We start from the raw sequence: 24,223 nt of genomic DNA on the forward strand, positions 1-24,223 counted from the left end.
GCTTCTCTTGTTGCGGAGCACGGGCTCTAGGTGCATGGGCGTCAGTAGTTGTGGTGCACGGGCGTCAGTAGTTGTGGCGCACGGGCTTAGTTGCTCCATGGCATGGGGGATCTTCCTGGACCAGGGCTCGAACCCACGTCCCCTGCATTGGCAGGCGGATTCTTAACCACTGCGCCACCAGGGAAGCCCCAACACTCACTGTTTTCGATGTAGCAGGTCTTGAACGAGGCCAGTAAATTTTTATTTCTAACAATTCCCCAAATGATGCTCAGCTTAGACTTACACTTTGAGAAGCGCTTTCTAAGGAAGCAGGGAAATTCTCCTAGAAGTTTAAGCTTATTTAAGTTAGATGATATGGGAAAGCTGAGTATAAAGTACAATTATATACTTATTTTAAGCTATGGCTATCTAATAGAAACAAAGTAGCTCAAAAACAGTCATTAAGTAAAACTTCTGTTCCTGCCCATGAACCAATTCCACTTCTGCCCAAGATGAAATAACCCAAGTAATTCTTCCATGGTGAACAATGGTAAAATGTGACAAAACATATGAGGAATATTTTCAGATGTTGGACAACAGGCAGCATAAGATTATTATCTCTCGCGAGGAAAACCCCTCAGAGAGGAAAATACATGAGATGAACCAAACAATGACCTTAACTTGTTGGCTGGGGCACATTCCTGATTGAGGTGTAAGGTGGCCCCATGGGTCTCAATAAGCTGATAAGGCAGAAATCATACTGATGTTGCCACATTGGCTGAATAGGGCAGGTTATCAAAGAGAAGAGAGCTACCAAAAAAAAAAAAAAATCTTTGTATGACTCCTTTTAAGATTTCAGCCAAATGCTAATATGCACATGCATAGGACAAAGATAAGTGAGGTCTTCCAGGGACTAATTTCTAGGGATCTATGATCTGAATGGAGATCCTAGAGCTGAACAGGAAGACAGAGAAATTTTAACGAGCCAGAACAGAGAAACCTTGCTGAATACATACAGGGCTAAATTAAGAGCTACTCTAGAAGCACCCTTGAAAAGCTTAAAAACAAACTTCAAAAAGATCAAGTTACCAGTGAGTTAGCTGCCGACTGAACAATATGAGGGTGTTTGTGCCAGCTTTAGCCTATTGATAACCAGTGTTGTGGCTGGACTGGCCCTTCAGGTTCTTGTTACAGTTGCAAGTGGCCCTCAGCAATAACCATCAGGAAACTTTGAAAAAAGAATGAGGTTTATTACTCACAGGTCCTGGAGAGTACCATGGCGTGCCTGGGGCCACAGGGCAAGGTTGTGGGTAGAGAGAAAGAGAGCTTGGGCTTGTGGTTCTTTTATTGAGGCTGAGGGTGGAGGCCTAAGAGTTTTGCAGGTTCACTCTTCGTTGGTGAATTTAAAACATAAGAGTGGGAATTTAAAACACAAGAAGAGAAAAACAAGCACCCCAAGTGGCGAGTTATGTAAATCAACCAAAATCTCTAAAACAAAGAAGCCTGATTAGGGGGCTGGATGGAGGGAGCGGTGGTTACTGCCTCTTTATCTAGTTCTGTGGCTGATATTGTGTTTATTTGAAAAAGCCATCTATGAGACGTATACCTCAACAATCAAAGTGTAAGTCAGACACACAACCTTTCAAAAAAGAAAAACCAATTGTCAGGCTTATGCTACAGAAGGGACAAAATAATTGCAGATGCCATGGATGTTAAACGGATGTTAAAGGGATAATGAGGGTGTCTTATGGATAACTTTATGCCAATAAATTTAACAACTTAGAAAAATGGTCAAATTCCTTGAAAGACAAAACTTACCAAAATTGAGAAAATATGAAATAGAAAATCTAAATAGACTTATTCTTATTATGGTAACTGCAATAATAAAAAAATTTCCACCAAGAGAACACCACATCCAGAATTAGTGAATTATATCAAATACTTAAGAAAGAAATAATACCAACTTTACATAATGTCCTTCAGTAGAAGTGGGGAGGATGGAATATTCCCAGACTGTTTTGAGGTCAGCATAATTCTGATACCAAAAGCAAAGATATTACAAGCAGAGAAAACTGCAGACCAATATGGATCATGAACATATATAAAAATCCTTAACAAATTTAGCATATTAATTTAGCCAAATGGTGTTTATCATAGGAATGAAAAATTGGCTTCACATTTGAAAATCAGTGTAAGTCAGCACAATAACAGGTTAAAGGGAAAAGCCACATAGTCATCTCATCAGATATAGAAAGGACTTGACAAAATTATGTACCAGTCATGATAAAAGTTCACAGCAAATTAGGAATAACATGGAATTTCCTCAATCTGATAAGTCATATCTATAAAAAACCTACAACTTACTTAATGGTGCAACACTGAACACTTTTTATCTTAAGATCAAGAATAAAGAAAGTGTATGTGCTTTCATCATTTCTATTCATTACCATATATCATTTCTACTCAGTACCTTCCATGGTCTTATATAATGCAACAAGGCAAGAAAAATATAAACTGCATTAAAAAGTAAAATTGTCTCTATTTGCAGATATGAATTTTTATATAAAAATATCTGAGGTAATCTATGAAACAACTACGAAGTGAATTTAGCAAGTTCTCTACACAAGTCAATATGCAAAATCAATTTGTGTCCACATACTCGCACCATACAGTTATAAAATAAAATCCAAAAATTTTACTTACAATAACATCTAAACAAAATACTTAGGAATAAATTCAACCAAATATCCAAAGGCTTATATACTGAAAACTACAAAGAATTGCCCAGAGAAATTAAGGAACTAGGTAAATGAAGGGATGTATCAAATTCATGGATTGAAACACTCAATACTGTTAACCCATTAATTCTCTCCAAAATAGATTGGAATACACTCTAATTACAATCCCAGAAGGATTTTATCAAAATTATCAAGCTATTTCTAAAATTTAAATGGAAATGCAAAGAGCCTACATTAGTCAAAGTGATTTTCACAAAAATCATTGGAAGACACTGTCATTTCAAGACTTACTATTAAGGTACAGTAATTAAGATATTGTGGTGTTGGCATAAGGATCAAACAGAAGAGATAGTCCAGAAATAGTCACACTTACACGGTCAATTGACTTGAAAGAAAGTAAAACTATTCAATAAAGGGAATAAACATCTTTTCAATGAAAATTGGTGAAACAGCTGTCTATCCACGTGGAAGAAATTAACCTCAACACCTATCTTACACCACACAGAAAAATTAACACAAAATGGACATAACATAAATGCTAAACTTATAGACCAAAACGTAAAATCTAAATCTATAAAACACTTAGAAAAAAATATATCTGTGCAACCTGGGTTATGGCAAATATTTCTTAGACAGAATGCAGAAAGCGATAACAACAAAAGAAAAAAATGTTAGATTTTTGTTCGTCAAGACAGTATTAGAAAATGAACAGACAAACCAACTCAGAGAACACATTCACAACACATACATCTGACAAAATATATGTATCCAGAACATATAAAGAATGCCTACAACTCAATGACAAAAAGACAATCCTATTTTAAAATGGGGGAAATTTGGGACTTCCCTGGGGTGCAGTGGTTAAGACTCCGTGCTCCCAATGCAAGGGGCCAGGGTTCTATCCCTGGCCAGGGAACTAGATCCCACATGAATGCCACAACCAAGAGTTCACATGCTGCAACTAAGGAGCCAGCAAGCCACAACTAAGGAGCAGGAGAGCCACAACTAAGAAGCCCGGCTGCTGCAACTAAGACCCGGCACAACCAAATAAATAAATAAATAAATATTTTTTCAAAAATTAAAAAAATAAAAATGAGGGAAATGTTTGACACTTCACTAAGAAACATTCACAAATGGCACATAAGCACATGAAGAAAGCTCAGCAAGTTAATCAAGGGAATGCAAACGGCAACACGATGAGATCCATTATATACCCACCGCAATGGCTAAAATTTAAAACACTGACAATACTAAATATCAACAAGGAGGATGTGGAACAACTAGAATATTCATACATTATTAGAATGTATTTTTAGACCAGACAAAACTATGGTATGCTGGTTAAAAAAAAAAAAAAAGGCAGAACAGTGTTACTGAGTTCAAACTTGTATGACTTACTGCCTGACAGGCCAATAAAGCAAGAGATGAGTTGCTGGACAAGGAATAGTGACTTTATTCAGAAACTCAGCAGACTGAGAAGATGGTGGACTAGTGTCCCCCAAAAACCATTTTACCTGAGTTAGAATTCAGGTTTATTTATAGTAAAAAGGGAGGGGGTGCAAACTTCTTGGTGATGGAATCCTTTGTTCTAGCAGCTGTACAAGTAGGTCTGGTCACAATGTTCCTATAAACCTCCACCAAGACAATTGTTATTTTCTGTCCCACAACTTTTTATCTCTATATGAATGGAAAAGTGTTATACCTTTAGAGGTAAGAGCCTTGAGAATGGGCTATCCTGTATATTTCAGGCTATAGGCAACATTCTTTTAAAAAGGTGCAGAAAGAGGGCAGACAGCAGAAGCAAGAAGAACTACAATCCTGTAGCCTGTAGAACAAAAACCACATTCACAGAAAGATAGACAAGATGAAAAGGCAGAGGGCTATGTACCAGATGAAGGAACAAGATAAAACCTCAGAAAAACAACTAAATGAAATGGAGATAGGCAATCTTCCAGAAAAAGAATTCAGAACAATGATAGTGAAGATGATCCAGGACCTCGGAAAAAGAATGGAGGCAAAGATCGAGAAGATGCAAGAAATGTTTAACAGAGATCTAGAAGAATTAAAGGACAAACAAACAGATGAACAATACAATAACTGAAATGAAAACTAGAAGGAATCAATAGCAGAATAACTGAGGCAGAAGAACGGATAAGTGACCTGGAAGACAGAATGGTGGAACTCACTGCTGCAGAACAGAATAAAGAAAAAAGAATGAAAAGAAATAAAGACAGCTTAAGAGACCTCTGGGACAACATTAAATGCAACAACATTCACATTATAGGGGTCCCAGAGGAGAAGAGAGAGAGAAAGGACCAGAGAAAATATTTGAAGAGATTATAGTCAAAAACTTCCCTAACATGGGAAAGGAAATAGCCACCCAAGTCCAGGAAGCACAGAGAGTCCCATACAGGATAAACCCAAGGAGAAACATGCCGAGACACATAATAATCAAATTGACAAAAATTAAAGACAAAGAAAAATTATTGAAAGCAGCAAGGGAAAAACGACAAATAACATAAAAGGGAACTCCCATAAGGTTAACAGCTGATTTCTCAGCAGAAACTCTACAAGCCAGAAGGGAGTGGCAGGACATACTTAAAGTGATGAAAGGGAAGAACCTACAGCCAAGATTACTCTACCCAGCAAAGATCTCACTCAAATTCGATGGAGAAATCAAAAGCTTTACAGACAAGCAAAAGCTAAGAGAATTCAGCACCACCAAACCAGCTCTACAACAAATGCTAAAGGAACTTCTCTAAGTGGGAAACACAAGAGAAGAAAAGGACCTACAAAAACAAACCCAAAACAATTAAGAAAATGGTCATAGGAACATACATATTGATAATTACCTTAAACGTGAATGGATTAAATGCTCCAACCAAAAGACACAGGCTTGCTGAATGGATACAAAAAAAGACCCACATATATGCTGTCTACAAGAGACCCACCTCAGACCTAGAGACACATACAGACTGAAAGTGAGGGGATGGAAAAAGATATTCCATGCAAATGGAAATCAAAAGAAAGCTGGAGTAGCAATACTCATATCAGATAAAACAGACTTTAAAATAAAGAATGTTACAAGAGACAAGGAAGGACACTACATAATGATCAAGGGATCAATCTAAGAAGAAGATATAACAATTGTAAATATATATGCACCCAACATAGGAGCACCTCAATACATAAGGCAACTGCTAACAGCTATAAAAGAGGAAATCGACAGTAACACAGTAATAGTGGGGGACTTTAACACCTCACTTACACCAATGGACAGATCATCCAAACAGAAAATTAATAAGGAAACACAAGCTTTAAATGACACAATAGACCAGATAGATTTAATTGATATTTATAGGACATTCCATCCAAAAACAGCAGATTACACTTTCTTCTCAAGTGCGCATGGAACATTCTCCAGGATAGATCACATCTTGGGTCACAAATCAAGCCTCAGTAAATTTAAGAAAATTGAAATCATATCAAGCATCTTTTCTGACCACAACACTATGAGATTAGAAATCAATTACAGGGAAAGAAAACATAATAAACACAAACACATGGAGGCTAAACAATACGTTACTAAATAACCAAGAGATCACTGAAGAAATCAAAGAGGAAATCAAAAAATACCCAGAGACAAATGATGATGAAAACATAATGATCGAAAACCTATGGGAGGCAGCAAAAGCAGTTCTAAGAGGGAAGTTTATAGCTATACAATCCTACCTCAAGAAACAAGAAATATCTCAAACAATGTAATGTTACACCTAAAGGAACTAGAGAAAGAAGAACAAACAAAACCCAAAGTTAGCAGAAGGAAAGAAATCATAAAGATCAGAGCAGAAATAAATGAAATAGAAACAAAGAAAACAATAACAAAGATCAATAAAACTAAAAGCTGGTTCTTTGAGAAGATAAACAAAATTGATAAACCATTAGCCAGACTCAACAAGAAAAAGAGGGAGAGGACTCAAATCAGTAAAATTAGAAATGAAAAAGAAGAAGTTACAACAGACATGGCAGAAACACAACGCATCCTAAGAGACTACTACAAGCAACTCTATGACAATAAAATGGACAACCTGGAAGAAATGGACAAATTCTTAGAAAGGTATAACCTTCCAAGTCTGAACCAGGAAGAAATAGAAAATATGAACAGACCAATCACAAGTAATGAAATTGAAACTGTGATTAAAAATCTTCCAACAAACAAAAGTCCAGGACCAGATGGCTTCACAGGTGAATTCTATCAAACATTTAGAGAAGAGCTAACACCCATCCTTCTGAAACTCTTCCAAAAAATTGTAGAGGAAGGAACACTCCCAAACTCATTCTATGAGGCCACCATCACCCTGATGCCAAAACCAGACAAAGATACTACAAAAAAAGAAAATTACAGACCAATATCACTGATGAATATACATGCAAAAATCCTCAACAAAATACTAGCAAACAGAATCCAACAACACACTAAAAGGATCATACACCATGATCAAGTGGGATTTATCCCAGAGATGCAAGGATTCTTCAATATACACAAACCAATCAATGTGATACACCATATTAACAAATTGAAGAATAAAAACCATGTGATCATCTCAACAGATGCAGAAAGAGCTTTTGACAAAATTCAACACCAATTTATGATAAAAACTCTCCAGAAGGTGGGCATAGAGGGAAGCTACCTCAACATAATAAAGGCCATATATGACAAACCCACAGCAAACTTCATTCTCAATGGTGAAAAACTGAAAGCATTTCCTCTAAGATCAGGAACAAGACAAAGATGTCCACTCTCTACCACTATTATTCAACATAGTTTTGGAAGTCCTAGCCATGGCATTCAGAGAAGAAAAAGAAATAAAAGGAATACAAATTGGAAAAGAAGAAGTAAAACTGTCACTGTTTGCAGATGACATGATACTATATGTAGAGAATCCTAAAGATGCCACCAGAAAACTACTAGAGCTAATCAATGAATTTGGTAAAGTTGCAGGATACAAAATTAATGCACAGAAATCTCTTGCATTCCTATACACTCATGATGAAAAATCTGAAAGAGAAATTAAGGAAACACTTCCATTTACCATTGCAACAAAAAGAATAAAATACCTAGGAATAAACCTACCTAGAGAGACAAAAGACCTGTATGCAGAAAACTATAAGACACTGATGAAAGAAATTAAAGATGATACCAACAGATCAAGAGATATACCATGTTCTTGGATTGGAAGAATCAATATTGTGAAAATGACTCTACTACCCAAAGCAATCTACAGATTCAATGCAATCCCTATCAAATTACCAATGACATTTTTTACAGAACTAGAACAAAAAATCTTAAAATTTGTATGGAGACACAAAAGACCCTGAATGGCCAAAGCAGTCTTGAGGGAAAAAAAAACGGAGCTGGAGGAATCAGACTCCCTGACTCCAAACTATACTACAAAGCTACAGTTATCAAGACAATATGGTACTGGCACAAAAACAGAAACATAGATCAATGGAACAGGATAGAAAGCCCAGAGATAAACCCACACACCTTTGGTCAACTAGTCTATGACAAAGGAGGCAAGGATATACAATGGAGAAAAGACAGTCTCTTCAATAAGTGGTGCTGGGAAAACTGGACAGCTACATGTAAAAGAATGAAATTAGAACACTCCCTAACACCATACACAAAAATAAACTCAAAATGGATTAGAGACCTAAATGTAAGACCGGGCACTATAAAACTCTTAGAGGAAAACATAGGAAGAACACTCTTTGACATAAATCACAGCAAGATCTTTTTTGATTCACCTCCTAGAGTAATGGAAATAAAAACAAAAATAAACAAATGAGACCTAATAAAACTTCAAAGCTTTTGCACAGCAAAGGAAACCATAAACAAGATGAAAAGACAGCCCTCAAAAGAATGGGAGAAAATATTTGCAAACGAATCAACGGACAAAGGATTAATCTCCAAAATATATAAACAGCTCATGCAGCTCAATATTAAAAAAACAAACGACCCAATCCAAAAATGGGCAGAAGACCTAAATAGACATTTCTCCAAAGAAGACATACAGATGGCCAAGAAGCACATGAAAAGTTGCTCAACATCACTAATTATTAGAGAAATGCAAATCAAAACTACAATGAGGTATCACCTCACACCAGTCAGAATGGGCATCATCAGAAAATCTACAAACAACAAACGCTGGAGAGGGTGTGGAGAAAAGGGAACCCTCTTGCACTGTTGGTGGGAATGTAAATTGATACAGCCACTATGGAGAACAGTATGGAGGTTCCTTAAAAAACTAAAAATAGAATTACCATATGACCCAGAAATCCCACTACTGGGCATATACCCAGAGAAAACCATAATTCAAAAAGACACATGCACCCTAATGTTCATTGCAGCACTATTTACAATAGCCAGGTCATTGAAGCAACCTAAATGCCCATCGACAGATGAATGGATAAAGAAGTTGTGGCACATATATACAATGGTACATTACTCAGCCATAAAAAAGAACGAAATTGGGTCATTTGTAGAGACGTGGATGGATCTAGAGACTGTCATACAGAGTGAAATAAGTCAGAAAGAGAAAAACAAATATTGTATATTAACGCATATATGTGGAACCTAGAAAATGGTACAGATGAACCGGTTTGCAGAGCAGAAATTGAGACACAGAAGTAGAGAAAAAACATATGTACACCAGGGGGGAAAGCGGTGGGGGGTAGGGTGGTGGTGGGATGAATTGGGAGATTGGGATTGACATGTATACACTGATGTGTATAAAATGGATGACTAATAAGAAAAAAAATAAATTAAAAATAAACATAAAAAAATAAAATTTAAAAAAAAATTTTTTTTAATTTTAAAAAAGGTGCAGAACCAGCATGACTAAAGAACAGGTAACAAGCACTCAAAGGTTAAAGCTAAAGGAATAGATTCAATATGGAGTCAGGTTTGCTCTTCTCTGTTACAATTGCCTGGAATGGGAGTTACAGGAAAAGTCCCCTGGGAATGCTGGGGAAACAGAAATATTCAATATCTTGCTTGTGTGTTGGTTGTATAGATAAATGTATTTCTCAAAACTCAAACTGTGCACTTAACATCTAAACATTTCACTCTGTAAATTTTACCTTAAAAAACAATAACAAAAACTAAAGCCATAATACGATTGAAAGAACCTTGCCCTATGATCTAGAAAAGCTGAAAGTGAGTCCAAACTCTACCTAGTGACCTTAGAAAATCATTTTAACTTCTCAGAGCTTCAAATACCTATTTTAAAAAATAAGACATTAATATCTACATTTCATTCAGTCAATGTTTAAGAACCTACTACAGGCCAGGGGTTCACTAAACAATTCTACTATTTTATAGGCTTATTATAAAGTTCAAATGAGAATATTAAAGTGATTTATAAGTGATGAGACAGAATACAAATGTTATGATTTGTTACTGAGTAAAGTAACAGAAACGACGCTGCAAGAAAAAAAAGATATACTCAAGGCTTCAAATCCTGTGTAGCAGTGACTAATTTCTACTTTTTTAACATAAAGGAACATGAGAAATCTTACATGAGAGGGAATATTTTAAAAAGTAAACTACAAACAGCCCTTTTAGTTCATGGTCACAGAAAGGACTCTTATTTGTGCAATTAAAGCTGGTTGCCAAGGGAAATAGCAAACCTAAAAGCCTTTAATATCAAAAGCCTAAAGATCAAGAATTTAAATCCCTGAAGTAGAAGAGGTGACCCACAATGAATGAGAAGGAAATAATCCAAATAAGAAAATGGAGGTAAAACCAAAATTTGAATAGATCAGTCTTATTTTTATCCATGTTAAATTTGTTCCATATGTACAATAAATTAAAATATAAAATTCTCTAAACAGGAATAACAATTTATTTTGTAAGAATTGTTTAAAGTTAGAAAATATGTAGTTTAAATCTATAGCCCATGGTAGCTACTTCCACTTAGCTCTGAACCTTAATGAAAATATCAATTTATGTGCCTAAAATGTAAGAGACAAGATGATTCAAGACAACATCTTGAACCATCCTCTAGATGTTTTAATAAATCCTCCCAAACTGAGTTCCTTGGGATCTAAATTGAATTTTTAAAATAGTTTTTATCACTTACATTAATTTAGTCATTTTTATTTTAACGAAGATTCTTAACATTCTTAACTTCATTCTGACAAACACACTGAATAATTTTGATAGGACATGAGGCAGTCATGAAGACAGAATCTATTTCAAAATGGAGAATTGAATTATTGAGGTACTGCTCCCTTCCCTGGCCTTTCCTGGCTTTCTTCTTACAGTAAATATTCTAAAGTAAATGCGAGTGATAAATCCTACAAAAAGGTACATTATTTATATTTATATATATCTAATTGATGCTTAAATCTTGTTTTCCATAAAGGTGGCAATGTCTGTCATGGGATGTCCTGTGAATTTAGAAAACTAACAGCTATTGAGGAAATATTCCAACAGAAATATCCACCAACTTATTAATTTAAAATAAGATAAATTATTAGAAGATACCCAAAGTCAATGGGACAGTACCCCCAATGAATGTTTTACAAAGCAAGGGGTTTGGAGAATTCCATTTGATTATTAAATATCCTTATGTTGGTAACATAGCAAACTTATAAAAAGAAAGGCTGACAAAAATAGTTTGAATCTGTTTTTACACATTTTCAGGATAATGAGATCTAATTCATCAAGTGCAAGGATAAAGGCAAGTAGGGAATATATAGAATAATCATGATGGTGATAGTAAGTAGATTAAAGAAAATTTAGAAATCTATAATCTTAATATTAGTATCTACTATTTATTGATGGTCTACAACCAACTTTTATTTCACATGCTTTATTTTTTTACCCCCTTACACTAGCCCTCGAGGAATATTTTCGTATCTCCATTTAAAGAAAAGAAACTGGCATTCAAAAATTTAAGTAACTTGTCCAAAGTTAGTAATGGCAGAGGTTAAAGATTTAAACCAAAGTCAGCCAGACTTCAAGACCCATGGTTTCTATTTGTGTTTTTACCACATCCACAGTTGAATGAAGTTTTTAACCTATAGTGTTTATAGTCTACCCTTTCTTCATTTTATAAATAATTCATATCCCCAAAGCAAAGCCAGCCTATCATACCTTGGCTTAAGAATCTTAGTGGAATCAGTCGCCTATGTATGGCAGTGTTTCTTAAGTGGCTGAAAGATTACATGTAGCCAGTTGACTAAAAATCTCTTCTATCTGCGTGAGAACATAATGATTCAAAAAGTCTGTTGCCCTATCCTAGTCAGGACAGCCTTAGCTTAAAGTTAAAACAAAACAAAACAAAAAAAGTCCTAAGACCCCAAAAAACAGGTTAATATAGAGATAAGACCAATGAATATATTATAAATTAACACTTATACCAAAATACAAATGCTTTCCAAAGGCTAAATTGAAATAAGAAAAATTTTAGTCTGTTGTCATTCTTAATTATTGGTGCAAGAGAACAAACAGAAATAAAACATATGGAATCATGATATTTGGTCAGGTCAGTCTCTCATAGCTGAATATGGGATTTGCAGATACTTTGTGAATTTCCTTCTATATTTGCACTTATTTGGCAACAACAAGAGAGAGAAATAAACAGCATCACTTTTGAAGAAACAAAGGTATAATTTATGCTTAAACAGTGGGTAGTTACTCTACCCTTGTTTTCCATTCAGTAAACATATTTTTCATTCAATATCATGGACATTAAGTGTTAGATCATTTGTCAAAGGAAAATGTCCCTGTCCTTGTTTATATTGGCATAGTCCTTGGATCTAGCTAATGCTGTTTTGTTCTTAGCAGGCTTGATGGTTTCATTTTTAAAAATATAACCATGACTTAACCTGGTAACATAGGGGGGACCTATACTGAACCAATCTGCCTTCAAAGAATTTTAGAAATAAGTGAAAACAGAAACTCTTTAAGCAAGAGAATCATATGAGCAAAGATTAATTCAGGGCCATCTCTCTTTTTTTTCCCCATCTTTTCTCTTACTCAACCGAAGTGTTCCAATGTATTGGCTGTTTTCATGCTTCCTAATCCTCCCTGGACAGAAAGTAATCCAACTTGCTTTAGCATGCAAGTCTTTCTCATTTTCCCCAAAAATAATCAGCAAAGGAAGGGACATTGAGAACAGGAGGGGCAAAGGGGATATTGTTTGGACACAGGAAAAAGGCTGTCTGGTGCCCTTCAAATCATACAACATAAAACTCCACTGTGTGAGTCCAGCTCTGAACAAAAAGGGAATTTTCTACTGCAATTCTAAACTTTGCAGTTTATGTTCGAATATTAGACATCTAAGTACTTGGCTGACGTTTAAACATATGGCTAACATATGCCAAATTTGTTTAAAGTTGAGTCCAAAAGTTCAAATGTGGAAGACTAAAAGTCCTGATTCATGTTTTCTTATTATATTCTCCTGAAGATAAATCAGTGCCAGTATGTCTATGTGTGTGGCAGGGTTAGGGGGTGGGAGGTCATGAAAAAGGACTAGAGGCCAGGGAGAAAATCCTTTTTTGTTTTTCATTCTCCCTCCTTGGCAAATGGGGAAACAAGGTAAAATGCTAAGAGTCTTGTAGCAAAGCAAGTCTTTGTGTCCAGTAGAATATACATTTTAGATGATAGTTGAAGATAAGGGCACAATTTATCCAGAGCAATGGAAAACCACCACAATTCCATAAAGGGGTGTATATAATAGGGTGGAGTTTTTTAAGCCCGTATAGTGGTAAATTTTCAGTGATTAAAATAGATATATATTGGAAAACTAAAATAGGTAATGTTTAACCATAATTATATAACGATTTGTGTTCTTACTTTGTGTCTAGCACTTTTTAAAATGCATGTATTCATTAGTTGTATCTCAGAACAATCCCAAGATGTAGATATTTATTATTATTTCCATTTTACAGATAACAGTACAGATGGACCGAGAAACTAAATATTTTGACCAAGTCAAGGGTGCCAGAAAAAGGGGGAGCCAGGATTCAAACTAAAGCAATTTGTTTCCATAATTCATACCCCTACCCACAATGTCATGGAAAGGCTGAACTGATCAAGTCTCTGTTACTATTACTTTGAGAGGAGAAAGTAATAGTCAAAGTAAATTAGCATACTTTAATAGTAAAAGTAATTAGCATACTTCTTTAGTACTGCAGTCCCAGGTTTGGGGGAAGGGTAGGAAAACATGTGGTTTCGTGTTTTGAATTGCTGTCAGAATTAAATGCACAATCACAACAAACTTTTTTTAAAAAGGACATTGCATTGTACTGCAAAAATCTGGATATTTATATTTCTTGGGGTCTTTATATATTTTACATTTTAATACGTTGACAACTGGGAATTTGTAACAGATCAATTTGTGACAGGAGTTTAAATGTGTCGATAAGGTCACAATTTATCCAGAGCAATAGAATAGATGGCCCATCCTCAGAAACCTAAGAATTATTTCAATTCTTCTTATACCAACTATTCATCTCCACTCAGTTATTAGAAGTAGGAAGAGCTAAAACAAACAAATGCCACATATGACTTCCTACAAGAGAACCTTAGTTTATCAGCAAAGGGAAGTAAGCAGCACTGAGAGGCATTGAGAATAAGCTCTCCAGCATCGTTAATGTGACAAACACAAAAAAGTGCGTTGATGATAAACCGTAACTAGTGAAAATGTAGTCTTCAGTCTTCTACCATTACCAGAAAGGGATGATCTCAGAAATCAGTACTGATTAGCACTATAAACATTCAGTGACACAAGTTAAAATAAGAGATATGCTCTTAAAGTACATAAAAGGAGGAACTTCAACATGACTTTTGTGTTAGTGAATAGAATTTCATCAAAAAGGCAAGTAAACGTATAAATGTGTTTTTTTAAATATAATAATTCACAATTTTTAAAGGTTATGCTCCATTTATAGTTATTATAAAATATTGGCTATATTCCCCTTGTTGTACAACATATCCTTATAGCTTATTTTATACCTAATTGTTGTACCTCTTACTCCCCTACCCCTCTATTGCCCCTCCTGCTTCCCTCTCCTCACTGGTAACCACTACTTTGTTATATTCACTAGTTTGTTTTATTTTTCAGATTCCACATGTAAGTGATATCATACAGTATTGGTCTTTCTCTGTCTGACTTATTTCACCTAGCATAATTCCCTCCAAGTCCATCCATGTTGCTACAAATGGCAAAATCTCATTCTTTATTATGGCTGAATAGTATTCCATTGTATATATGTACCACATCTTCTTTATCCATTCATCTGCTCATGGACACTTAGGTTGCTTCCATATCTTGGCAATTGTAAATAATGCTGCTATGAACATTGGGATGCCTGTATCTTTTCCAATTAATGTTTTTGTTTTTGTTTTTTTCAGATAAATGTGTTTTTCTCAAAAGCGATCTGAAATTGAACCCAAACCTTTCCTCCAGTTGACATATCTACTTATTATTAGCTATCATACCTAACTTAATCCTATGACAATACCTTAGTTCAAGTCATTCCCATATGACAATAATCTTGCCAAACACATAAAACCTTCTTCAGGGCTTTTCCTTCAAGCCATTCCATTTCCATGAAGCTTTATCTGATCATATGTCTTGTCTGTGAAATTTGTGGCATTGAATACTTATATACTGCCCTGTACGTTGTCCATATTTTACATGTTATCCTGTTATCTAAACTGTAAATTCCTGTTGGGCAGATATTTTTATCTACTCACTGATATTATAAATTTATAAACAAATATTCAGTCTACTTGAATGATTTTATATTTCTGTAATTACCATGTAATCTTGAAAAGGGTGACAGAAGATAATGAAAATTGATTGTAAATGAATAGCTAGGAACCCAGGTAATGACATTGTTGCAGCAAAGCAGATAAGAATAATTTTACAAATCACAGGTACACACTGGTACTCTTGCCAAGATAAATTTGAGTTATTTTCTCTCACAATGGTCCAGACTCAAAAGGAATTCACAGTGTGCTATGTGACAAGTTTTGAATGCACACATTTACTTTTCAAACCAGCATGATAAGCAAGTTACAGTACTTGTAACTTGTACAGCACATCAGCCCTTATTTATTTATTCTGCAGGCAGCCATTGGAGCCGTGAAGCTGGTCAACAGAGGTTCTATAGAAACATTCAAAGCCTCTACCTCAAAGGACTGGCATATGGCCATCTTTACAGGTTTTGAGTTTCCCAAGCCACAAACCTACCCAAGGGGTAGAGTTCCAAGCATTCCGCTTATCCACCAGCATCAAGAATTTGTTAATTCTGCCAAGACCCACAAGTTTTAACACCTGCAGTCAAACTAGGTTTAGTTTGCGTTCTACCCTAAAGAAAAAATATTTGGGTAGCTTACAACACATTAAGCCTAGGAAACATTATTTAGGCTACTAGGCTGTAACAGCTGTTGCCTGAGGGGATAAAAATGAGCAATGGGGTAAGGCAAAAGATTGGAGCATAGGTGGATTAGTGGGAAAACCTTACTATACAATACCTAAAACGAATGTTCCAATACCTAAAGTCAATACTCCGATAATCCAATTAATAACATTAACACTTAAACAAATGTGAAAAAGAAACTATATAAGTGATTCTTCTCTAAGTCTTTTAAATAATATACTATGCAAAGATATTTCCTCCAATATATACAATTAGGAAATAATGTGTCCTAGAACTGTTGTAGGGAATAAACAAAATGATATCAGTACTTAATACGGTGCCAGGCATATAGCAAATGCTCAAGAAAGTTAAAATTCCTTATAAGTCTTTAAATGAACAAACCCTTTTAATGGGGGTCTAGAATCGACCTTAGAGTGCCTTCTACTCTGGCTAAAAGTATGTTAGTGAGGCACCATTGCAGCAACACAGTACTTTCACTAGTTCAGATATTACTCATCAATACCAAGATAATAGCTGACTTTTGATTAATTATGATGCTGTTCTCAACACTTAATTTGAACTAACATATTCAATCAACAGGACAAAGCAAAAAATATCATCCCCACTTTTCAGATGGGGAAACTGAGGCAGAGAGGCATTAAGTAGACTACTTAGGTTATAAGATAGCTGGGCTGAGATTTGAACCGATGCAGTCTGGCTCCAAAACTCTTGCCCTTTTAACTACTGAACTATACCACCTCTGGCATTTGGGGAACTAGAGGTAATAATTAGGGTGAAATTGCACCCTTGACTTATAACTAAACATAGTGGAGCAAAGGCATCTTTATTCCTCTCTCTTAAAACAGCTGCAAACAAGAAGAATTTAAATAAAGATACAACAACCCAAAAACGTAAACCTTAAAAACTATTTACCAAATAAGTTTGCAATAAAATAATGGAGTAATTCAAACTGACTGGTGTTCTAATCCTATTTTTTCACTTACCAGTGTGGTCTCAGAAAAGTTATTCTACCTTTAGCGTTTGATTCTTCAATTAGATGAAAATACAACTATCGTGATAAGGATTAAACACCTGAAACTATACCCTTTGCTCTTGGAACATATACTGTCTATAAGTTATTAATGATAGTTTTTCCCCTCTTCCTTGAGGACACTAGAGTGAAGGAATGGGAGAAGAAAAAAGAAGTCTTAATTAAAGGAGCATTCTTAGTACTGAGAAGCCTGTTCCTTGTCTGTTTCAGGGGCAGTAACAGTATTTGTTGTTCAGCTTCTAATTTTATTTAGGTCTCAACTCTGAGAAACTCTAGAAACTAGAAACTCTTAGAGCTTTATAAAAACATTGATACTATGACCCCCAACTCAGTCCAATTAAAGCAAAGCTCTAGGGAGTAGGACTGGGCATCATAATTTTTTAAATACCCCAGGGGATTCTAGTTCAGGATTGAGACCCACTTTGCCATGTGCTTGTCAGCTTGTCTCTACCAAAGAGCCTACGATTGTGGTCATGGTTGATAGCTACAGGTGCCACAGCTCAAGTTACTCCACAGTCACTCAGCTGGTTGGGAAGCTTAGCAAAGGAGGGAATGGCAAGACTCAACCATCCCATAGTTAATAGAGAATTGGTACAAGGACATTATAGTTAATGAGACTCAAAATGTCAGCTTTACTTAAGGTCAGTCAGGTGCTCATTTCTCTCGTAAAGCACAATGTTCTTTGGCAAAATTGATTTTAACACCACAGTAGACCATTTTTTCCCCAACCCCAAACTGCAGACATCAAAAACAGGCAGGGCTGATCTGATGAACTTACCCAATTGCAGGCCAAGAAGCTGGAATAGAGCTGGCTGGAACAGGTGGGCCTTCTAGGAAAAGTCCTTTTGCTCTTTCCTCAACTAGAAGACTCAACTGCCTTTTTGACTGAGTGGTGTCATTTTTCTCGATTAAAGCAAAGTACCCTACTTACTAGTAAAAAGACATGACCCACTGAATGCACAGACTCTGATTACCCACCCTCCATCTAAAGGGAAGAGAAAATAAGGATGTGAATTTCTCATTTCAAATTCCCTAGTAACTTTATTCACTATAATTCATCCAAGATTATATGTGACAACATAAATAATATCTCAAATAATACAATACCCTAAAAATTAATAACATAGATTGTCTAAATATGAAGTTGCCAGAGAGATTAAATTCCTAAGTGGAATATCCTTTTCATGCACTAAAAAATTTAAATTCAAAATCAGTTTTCTCTTTAGTTCAGCTCAGAAGATACTCACTTAATCTGGGTTTCTTCAGCAATTTGGTGATTCTGGTTCCTGTCTTCCATTGGCGACTCCCAAACTGTTGTTATTTCAACTTTAAAACTCGTGTGTTTTCCAGTCACATTGAATAGGATACAGGCTATCACATCACCGTCCTTATACCCATAAAACTTGTAAAACAAATCTTTGACCCCTGTGGGTATATTCCTAGGGGGAAAAATTATATTCCAGAATTTAAGACTACCCATACCTACAAAAGTACCAGTATTATCTTGGAAAGAATGGTAGACAGGAAATATAAGAGATAAAAGGAGAAATGTCTTGCCTTCAGTGGATCAGGATGCCATTCAGTCTATGAACAACAGTCTGAAGCTCACAATCTGTGAGCTGAAACCCATTTCTAAGAAACTGCCCACTGAGAAGTAAATTGTCATAATATGCTTTCCGCATCCTGGGGGTAAAATTTATCCATACGCACTGCTTTCTCTCTCAGACAGAGCATTTGAGACATTTCAATCTGCATAAGCCTTCTTTTTGTCCCTTGATTCCCACATATTTAAAAAGTCTTAATTTCCATTTTCCCTTAGAAAATATACTTAGTACCCTGGCCATGAATTTGGTGTCAATTATCTCTCATGGAACCACTGGTGCTTGTTATAAGTAGAGCTTCTCCCATTTTTAACATGCAACTTCTCCAAGCAACACTTATTACCCTTCTTTCTCTGCAGCCTTTTTATCCCTTTCTGCATCCCAGTAAGATCCCAAGGCTTTGCAGCTATATGCTACATGCAGCCTGTGAATCCTGTCTCCTAGGAAGGGTTCCCCCATTGACTCTACATACCTGCCAGCTGGAGAGCTACTCTCAGAAAATTCCAGAAATGAAGCTGCTGTTGGTGCTTCCAAAGGCCATGCCCTCAGAAGCACCGTGAGGTTCAAGGCTTTCCCTCACCTTCTAAACTTTCTAGATAGTACATAGAAAACTGAGCAAATGAAAAAAAAGTCAATTATTAACTCCTACAAGAAAAAACGTAACCTCCATACACCAAATGCCTCAGTGAGCAACATGTATGTGGTTCTAATAATCTAAACCTAATGCTGATCTAACCAAATGTGTTGAATAAATGTGATGTGAAATGGAAGTGCATGGGAGCAGGATATAATATAAAGGGACTAAATCTTCATCTTCCAGAGTAGGAAGCCATCACACAATATCCTAAGTTGAAAAAAATCAAGAAATAGCCAATAAGCATACTACTCACAAACATGGATGAAAATACTAGAAGCCATATCCAAACATGTTGATAAACAATTTTCCCTGGGGAGTAGCACGCGGGGATGAGAGATGGGTCATGTGATTACTCCTTGCATGTTTGTGTGTATGTGTGTTTAATATAAGGCTGTGAGACTATCAAAATTTCCAAACCATATACAGGTACCAAAATAAAAATTTTAAATTAATGTATAATATTACACATACCAAGCTGAGAGATTCCATTTTTCTGATTTTTGCCTTTGTCAAGCCACTTAAATACACCAGAAATGGAGCACTGAGGATGTAATGGCTAAGAACACACCTACAAATATTTAACAGAGCCTAGCTCTTATTTCTAAACACAATAAAAACAGACTAATGACTTGGGTTCCCCTCCCTCATTTTTTCTTCTCGTCTATATGTAACTTCTCATTCTTAAGCAGAGAAAAGCTATCTGCAATTTTCCATTTCCATGAAGCAAAGAAATAAGAACCATCTGGAAAACTCTGTCTCCCAGCCTAAAAACTTTGAGGAAGCTTTATTTGCTTGGGCTTCATAGTGCCTTGAATTTTAAAAAGAGGCAAGGAAAAGAGATCAAGATGGGTAAGTGAACACTCCATGGAGGAAGACGTTTCTGAATTTGAGCCAATGGAAGGATAAAAAGTCCTGTCTTGCAGATGGAGGTTGGGGCTGCACATTTGGAAGGAGTCCTTCCCACGTGCTAATCCAATTGACAAGCCCGCTGAGCCTGACAAGGATTTTACACCAGAAAAGCTTCTTCAGACTTCTGTGTTCCCATTTTAAAAAGAAAAAAAAAAAAAAAGAGAGAGAGAGATCATTTTCCCATTCTGGATGCAGGACATAGCATTATAACTTCTTTACAGACAGCTTCATTTTGTTGAAAATACCAGTGTAATTTGAACCAATATCTTTAGTCGCAGGTCAATTTCATGCCACATCAGTCCATGTGATTCCTATTTAATGCACAGAATTCTTGTGTTGTGTTGGGTCCCTGTTCCTATCATTTAAAACTTACTGATATTTATATGGTATTTCAATGTGCTCTGTAATTAAAATGTAGGTCTTGAGACTTGAAAACAAGAAGAAAATTAATGAAAGGATTGCAAAAGGAACATAAGGAAACGCTAACAGAATTCTGAGTTTTGAATCTGAGTAGAAGTATTCATGAATCTGAGAAGTATTCATCACGTATTTCAATGTAGTATAAGAAATTATGATAAGGGAATAACGATCATACATTTTTTCCTCTCACATTGAATAAATGCCAGAAACAATTGTGACTTGCTTCAATTATGGACTGAATGCATAACTACTCGTTAATTTTATTTTATCCTGAAATAATCAAACAAGGAGCAAACTTCATATTAAGCTTGGCAACATTCTCTTCCTGCCTCCAATTATGTGGTCTGTTGAGACCAGCTTTGGCCTGGTTTCCAGTGATTACTTCTGTCTGGTACGTTGGTGTTTCTCTGTATTTCACTGCCGCACTGGCAGCTGATTCCCTTCACTCTCTCCCTGGTGGCAGTGGCCAGGCTTAGCCCTGTTTATGCTCTGTAGCCTGCATGGTGTGCAGTCCCATGCCCAGGCAGCATTCTGGGCCTGCGGTCAGTCTCTGCCCCTGCTCCCTAGCTTCCTGCTGGCCTCTTGTATCAGTCCCCATGTTCTGGCCAGTCTTACTGGGTGATATCTATTTTAAAGAAAGTTTCAAACACAAAAATACAGAGTACAGCAAAAATAAAGGTCAAAGTACCCACATCAACACTCGGCCATATTTCTTTCCTCTCTTCCATATACCTTCTTTTATTAGAAGATTTTCTATTTTTAAAATGAATCGCAGACTCCAGGAGATTTGATCTTTATCTACTTTAGAATGAATCTCAAAATAATAGTAATGACAATAGTAATGATAACACAAATGACATTTTCTTACCAAAAGACATACTATTTTTATATGTTAAAAAAATACCAATAATTTCTTAATATTATCTAATAGCCAGTCTATTTTCAAATAGGTCTAATTGTCCCTAAATAATAAATGTAGAGTTTGTTGTTTTTATCAGATGCAAGCAGACTTACTCAATGTATTTGATTGTTACCTCTAAAGTCTTTTTAAGTCTACTAATTTAGAATAGTCTCAACAATGTTACTATTATTTTAATGCCATTGGCTTGTTTAAGAAACAAGATCACTTCAGTTGGCAGATAGCTTCTTTATATCATTTAACGTGTCCTTCGTATTCCACATTTCCATTAGATTAGAAGTTAAATGTAAAGGCTCAATTCAGTTTCAATTTTTCCTTTTACTTTTTTTGGGAGGTAAACAAGAAAAATTAAGTGGTGCTGTATAATTCATATAGCATGACATCAGGAAGCATATAATTTATTTTTCCTCTTAATAACATTAAGGGTGGTCAGTAAATTCAGGTGGTAAACTTCCTTATCAGTAAAGTTCCTTATCATTCTTTCCCCTAATGATACCACGATCATTGATAACCTTTGCCTGAATCATTTTTTTTAAATTAGGGATTACAAAATTGTGTTTTTCCAACTCCAGTTCCTTCTTCATTTATTACCTGGAATTCTTCAATTGAGAACTAGCCTTCATTCACTTGGGCTATTCAACTACCCTGAAACAGATCTCAAACTAGAAAGGATAAAACTGGGTCATTTGTAGAGATGTGGATGGACCCAGAGTATGTCATACAGAGTGAAGTAAGCCAGAAAGAGAAAAACAAATATCGTATATTAACGCATATATGTGGAATCTAGAAAAATGGTACAGATGAACCCATTTGCAGGGAAGGAATAGAGATGGAGACGTAGAGAACAGACATATGGACACAGTGGGGAAAGGAGAGCGTGAGACGAACTGGGAGATTAGGATTGACATATATACACTACCATGTGTAAAATAGATAGCTAGAGGGAACATGTTATGAAGCACAGGAAGCTCAGCTCGGTGCTCTGTGATGACCTAGATGCATGGTATGGGGGGCGGGGTGGGAGGGAGGTCCAAGAGGGAGGGGATATAGGTATACACATAGCTGATTCACTTCATTGTACGGCAGAAACTAACACAACATTGTAAAGCAATTATACTCCACACACAAAAAAATAATAACTAGAAAGGATAAATACTTAATTCTTACCCTTTACGTATTGGTTTTCACTATTAAGAGTTGTTAGCAACCAATAGTGGCTAAAGAGTTTTCTGTTGTGCCTTTTTTTCCCCATTGGTATCTTTGTCTTCATGGTTCACATCACACAAATTCATAGCATTTACATATTCAATATGTTTTAATCAGGTGCAGTTACTAGGGGTGGAGGCAGTGCTAAAATGGTCTTATTTTGGCCAGTAGAAGCCCCTTCAACCTGGCTTCTATGTCTTTTTGATACAACGTCATTAAGATTTGATAGTTTTCTTGCATTCTGGCTTAAGATATACAGATTTATTTTGTACATTTACTGTCCCAGAGCTGGAATTAGTCATTTTTCTAAAGAACCCTGACCCTTGTAGTGGGAAATATTAATTAGAAACGACAATCTGGGCATTATGTATGTTCATTGTTCCTGAGTTTTCATTGGTTTTAGGTCTTTTTGTCAAGCAGAGTTAAGAAATACATGTTTATGAAGAAAAAATATGAACTTCACTGATATTTATCATTCAATTTTAATATTAACCTCCTTGATTTTATATTTGTATCTCTTATTCTAAATAATAGCCAAATATTTCCTAACAATATTAACATAGTTCTATGCTTTATTACACAGTAAACATATAATACTTTCAAATTAATAATACAGTTTTTTTTTTAACTAAAATTAAGCTTCTAAATGAAGTTCAAGGGCTTCCCTGGTTAAGAATCCACCTGCCAATGCAGGAGACATGGGTTCGAGCCCCTGTCCGGGAAGATCGCACATGCCGAGGAGCAACTAAGCCCGTGAGCCACAACTACTGAACCCACTTGCCACAATTACTGAAGCCCATGCGCCTAGAACTGTGCTCTGCAACAAGAGAAGCCACCGCAATGAGAAGCCTGTGCACTGCAAGGAAGAGTAGCCTCGCTCACCACAACTAGAGAAAGCTCGAGTGCAGCAACGAAGACCCAACGCAGCCAAAAATAAATTAATTAGAAAAAAAAAAGTAATCCATTTTGAAAAGTAAATTCAGTACTTAATATATACATAAGGTACCCTAAATTCAAAAGGTCATTAATTGTTAATGAGATTAACTATACACTCATGATCTAGAATAAACTAAAAAATAAATAAATAAATAATGAAGTTCAAGGTTTTTTTGCAGCTTTTAGTCCTTACGTTATATACAGTCACAGCACTGTGTTCTAAGATCAGGTGGAATAAATCTTTTCTCTGTAACATTTTTCCACCAACTTAGTATATAGTAACATTCATTTGTTTCTATTGTTTTCAAATTTCAGCAACACCAAAGACTTATTTTTCTTCATTACTTAATTTTTGACTATGTAAAATATTTACATGATTCCAAACTC

The 24,223-nt window shown here is 35.7% G+C and overlaps 1 protein-coding gene and 1 long non-coding RNA gene across 2 annotated transcripts in view; one reads left to right on the top strand and one right to left on the bottom strand.

Moving 5' to 3' along the window:
• LOC133100963 (uncharacterized) overlaps positions 1 to 18,505 on the bottom strand; it is a 29,720-nt gene extending 11,215 nt beyond the window's left edge. The window contains exon 1 of the long non-coding RNA XR_009702563.1: positions 18,456 to 18,505. This is a non-coding gene — a long non-coding RNA (uncharacterized LOC133100963). The remainder of the gene's footprint in view (positions 1 to 18,455) is intronic.
• Positions 1 to 23,812, top strand: part of RERG (RAS like estrogen regulated growth inhibitor) — a 168,463-nt gene extending 144,651 nt beyond the window's left edge. Inside the window, exon 6 of the mRNA XM_061205494.1 lies at positions 23,540 to 23,812. Within this exon, the coding sequence (XP_061061477.1) occupies positions 23,540 to 23,671 (132 nt within the window). The 3' untranslated portion in view covers positions 23,672 to 23,812. The remainder of the gene's footprint in view (positions 1 to 23,539) is intronic.
• The last annotated feature ends 411 nt before the right edge of the window (positions 23,813 to 24,223 follow it).

Source organism: Eubalaena glacialis, chromosome 11 (genome assembly GCF_028564815.1).
Source record: "Eubalaena glacialis isolate mEubGla1 chromosome 11, mEubGla1.1.hap2.+ XY, whole genome shotgun sequence".
In the NCBI taxonomy this organism is placed as follows: domain Eukaryota; kingdom Metazoa; phylum Chordata; class Mammalia; order Artiodactyla; family Balaenidae; genus Eubalaena; species Eubalaena glacialis.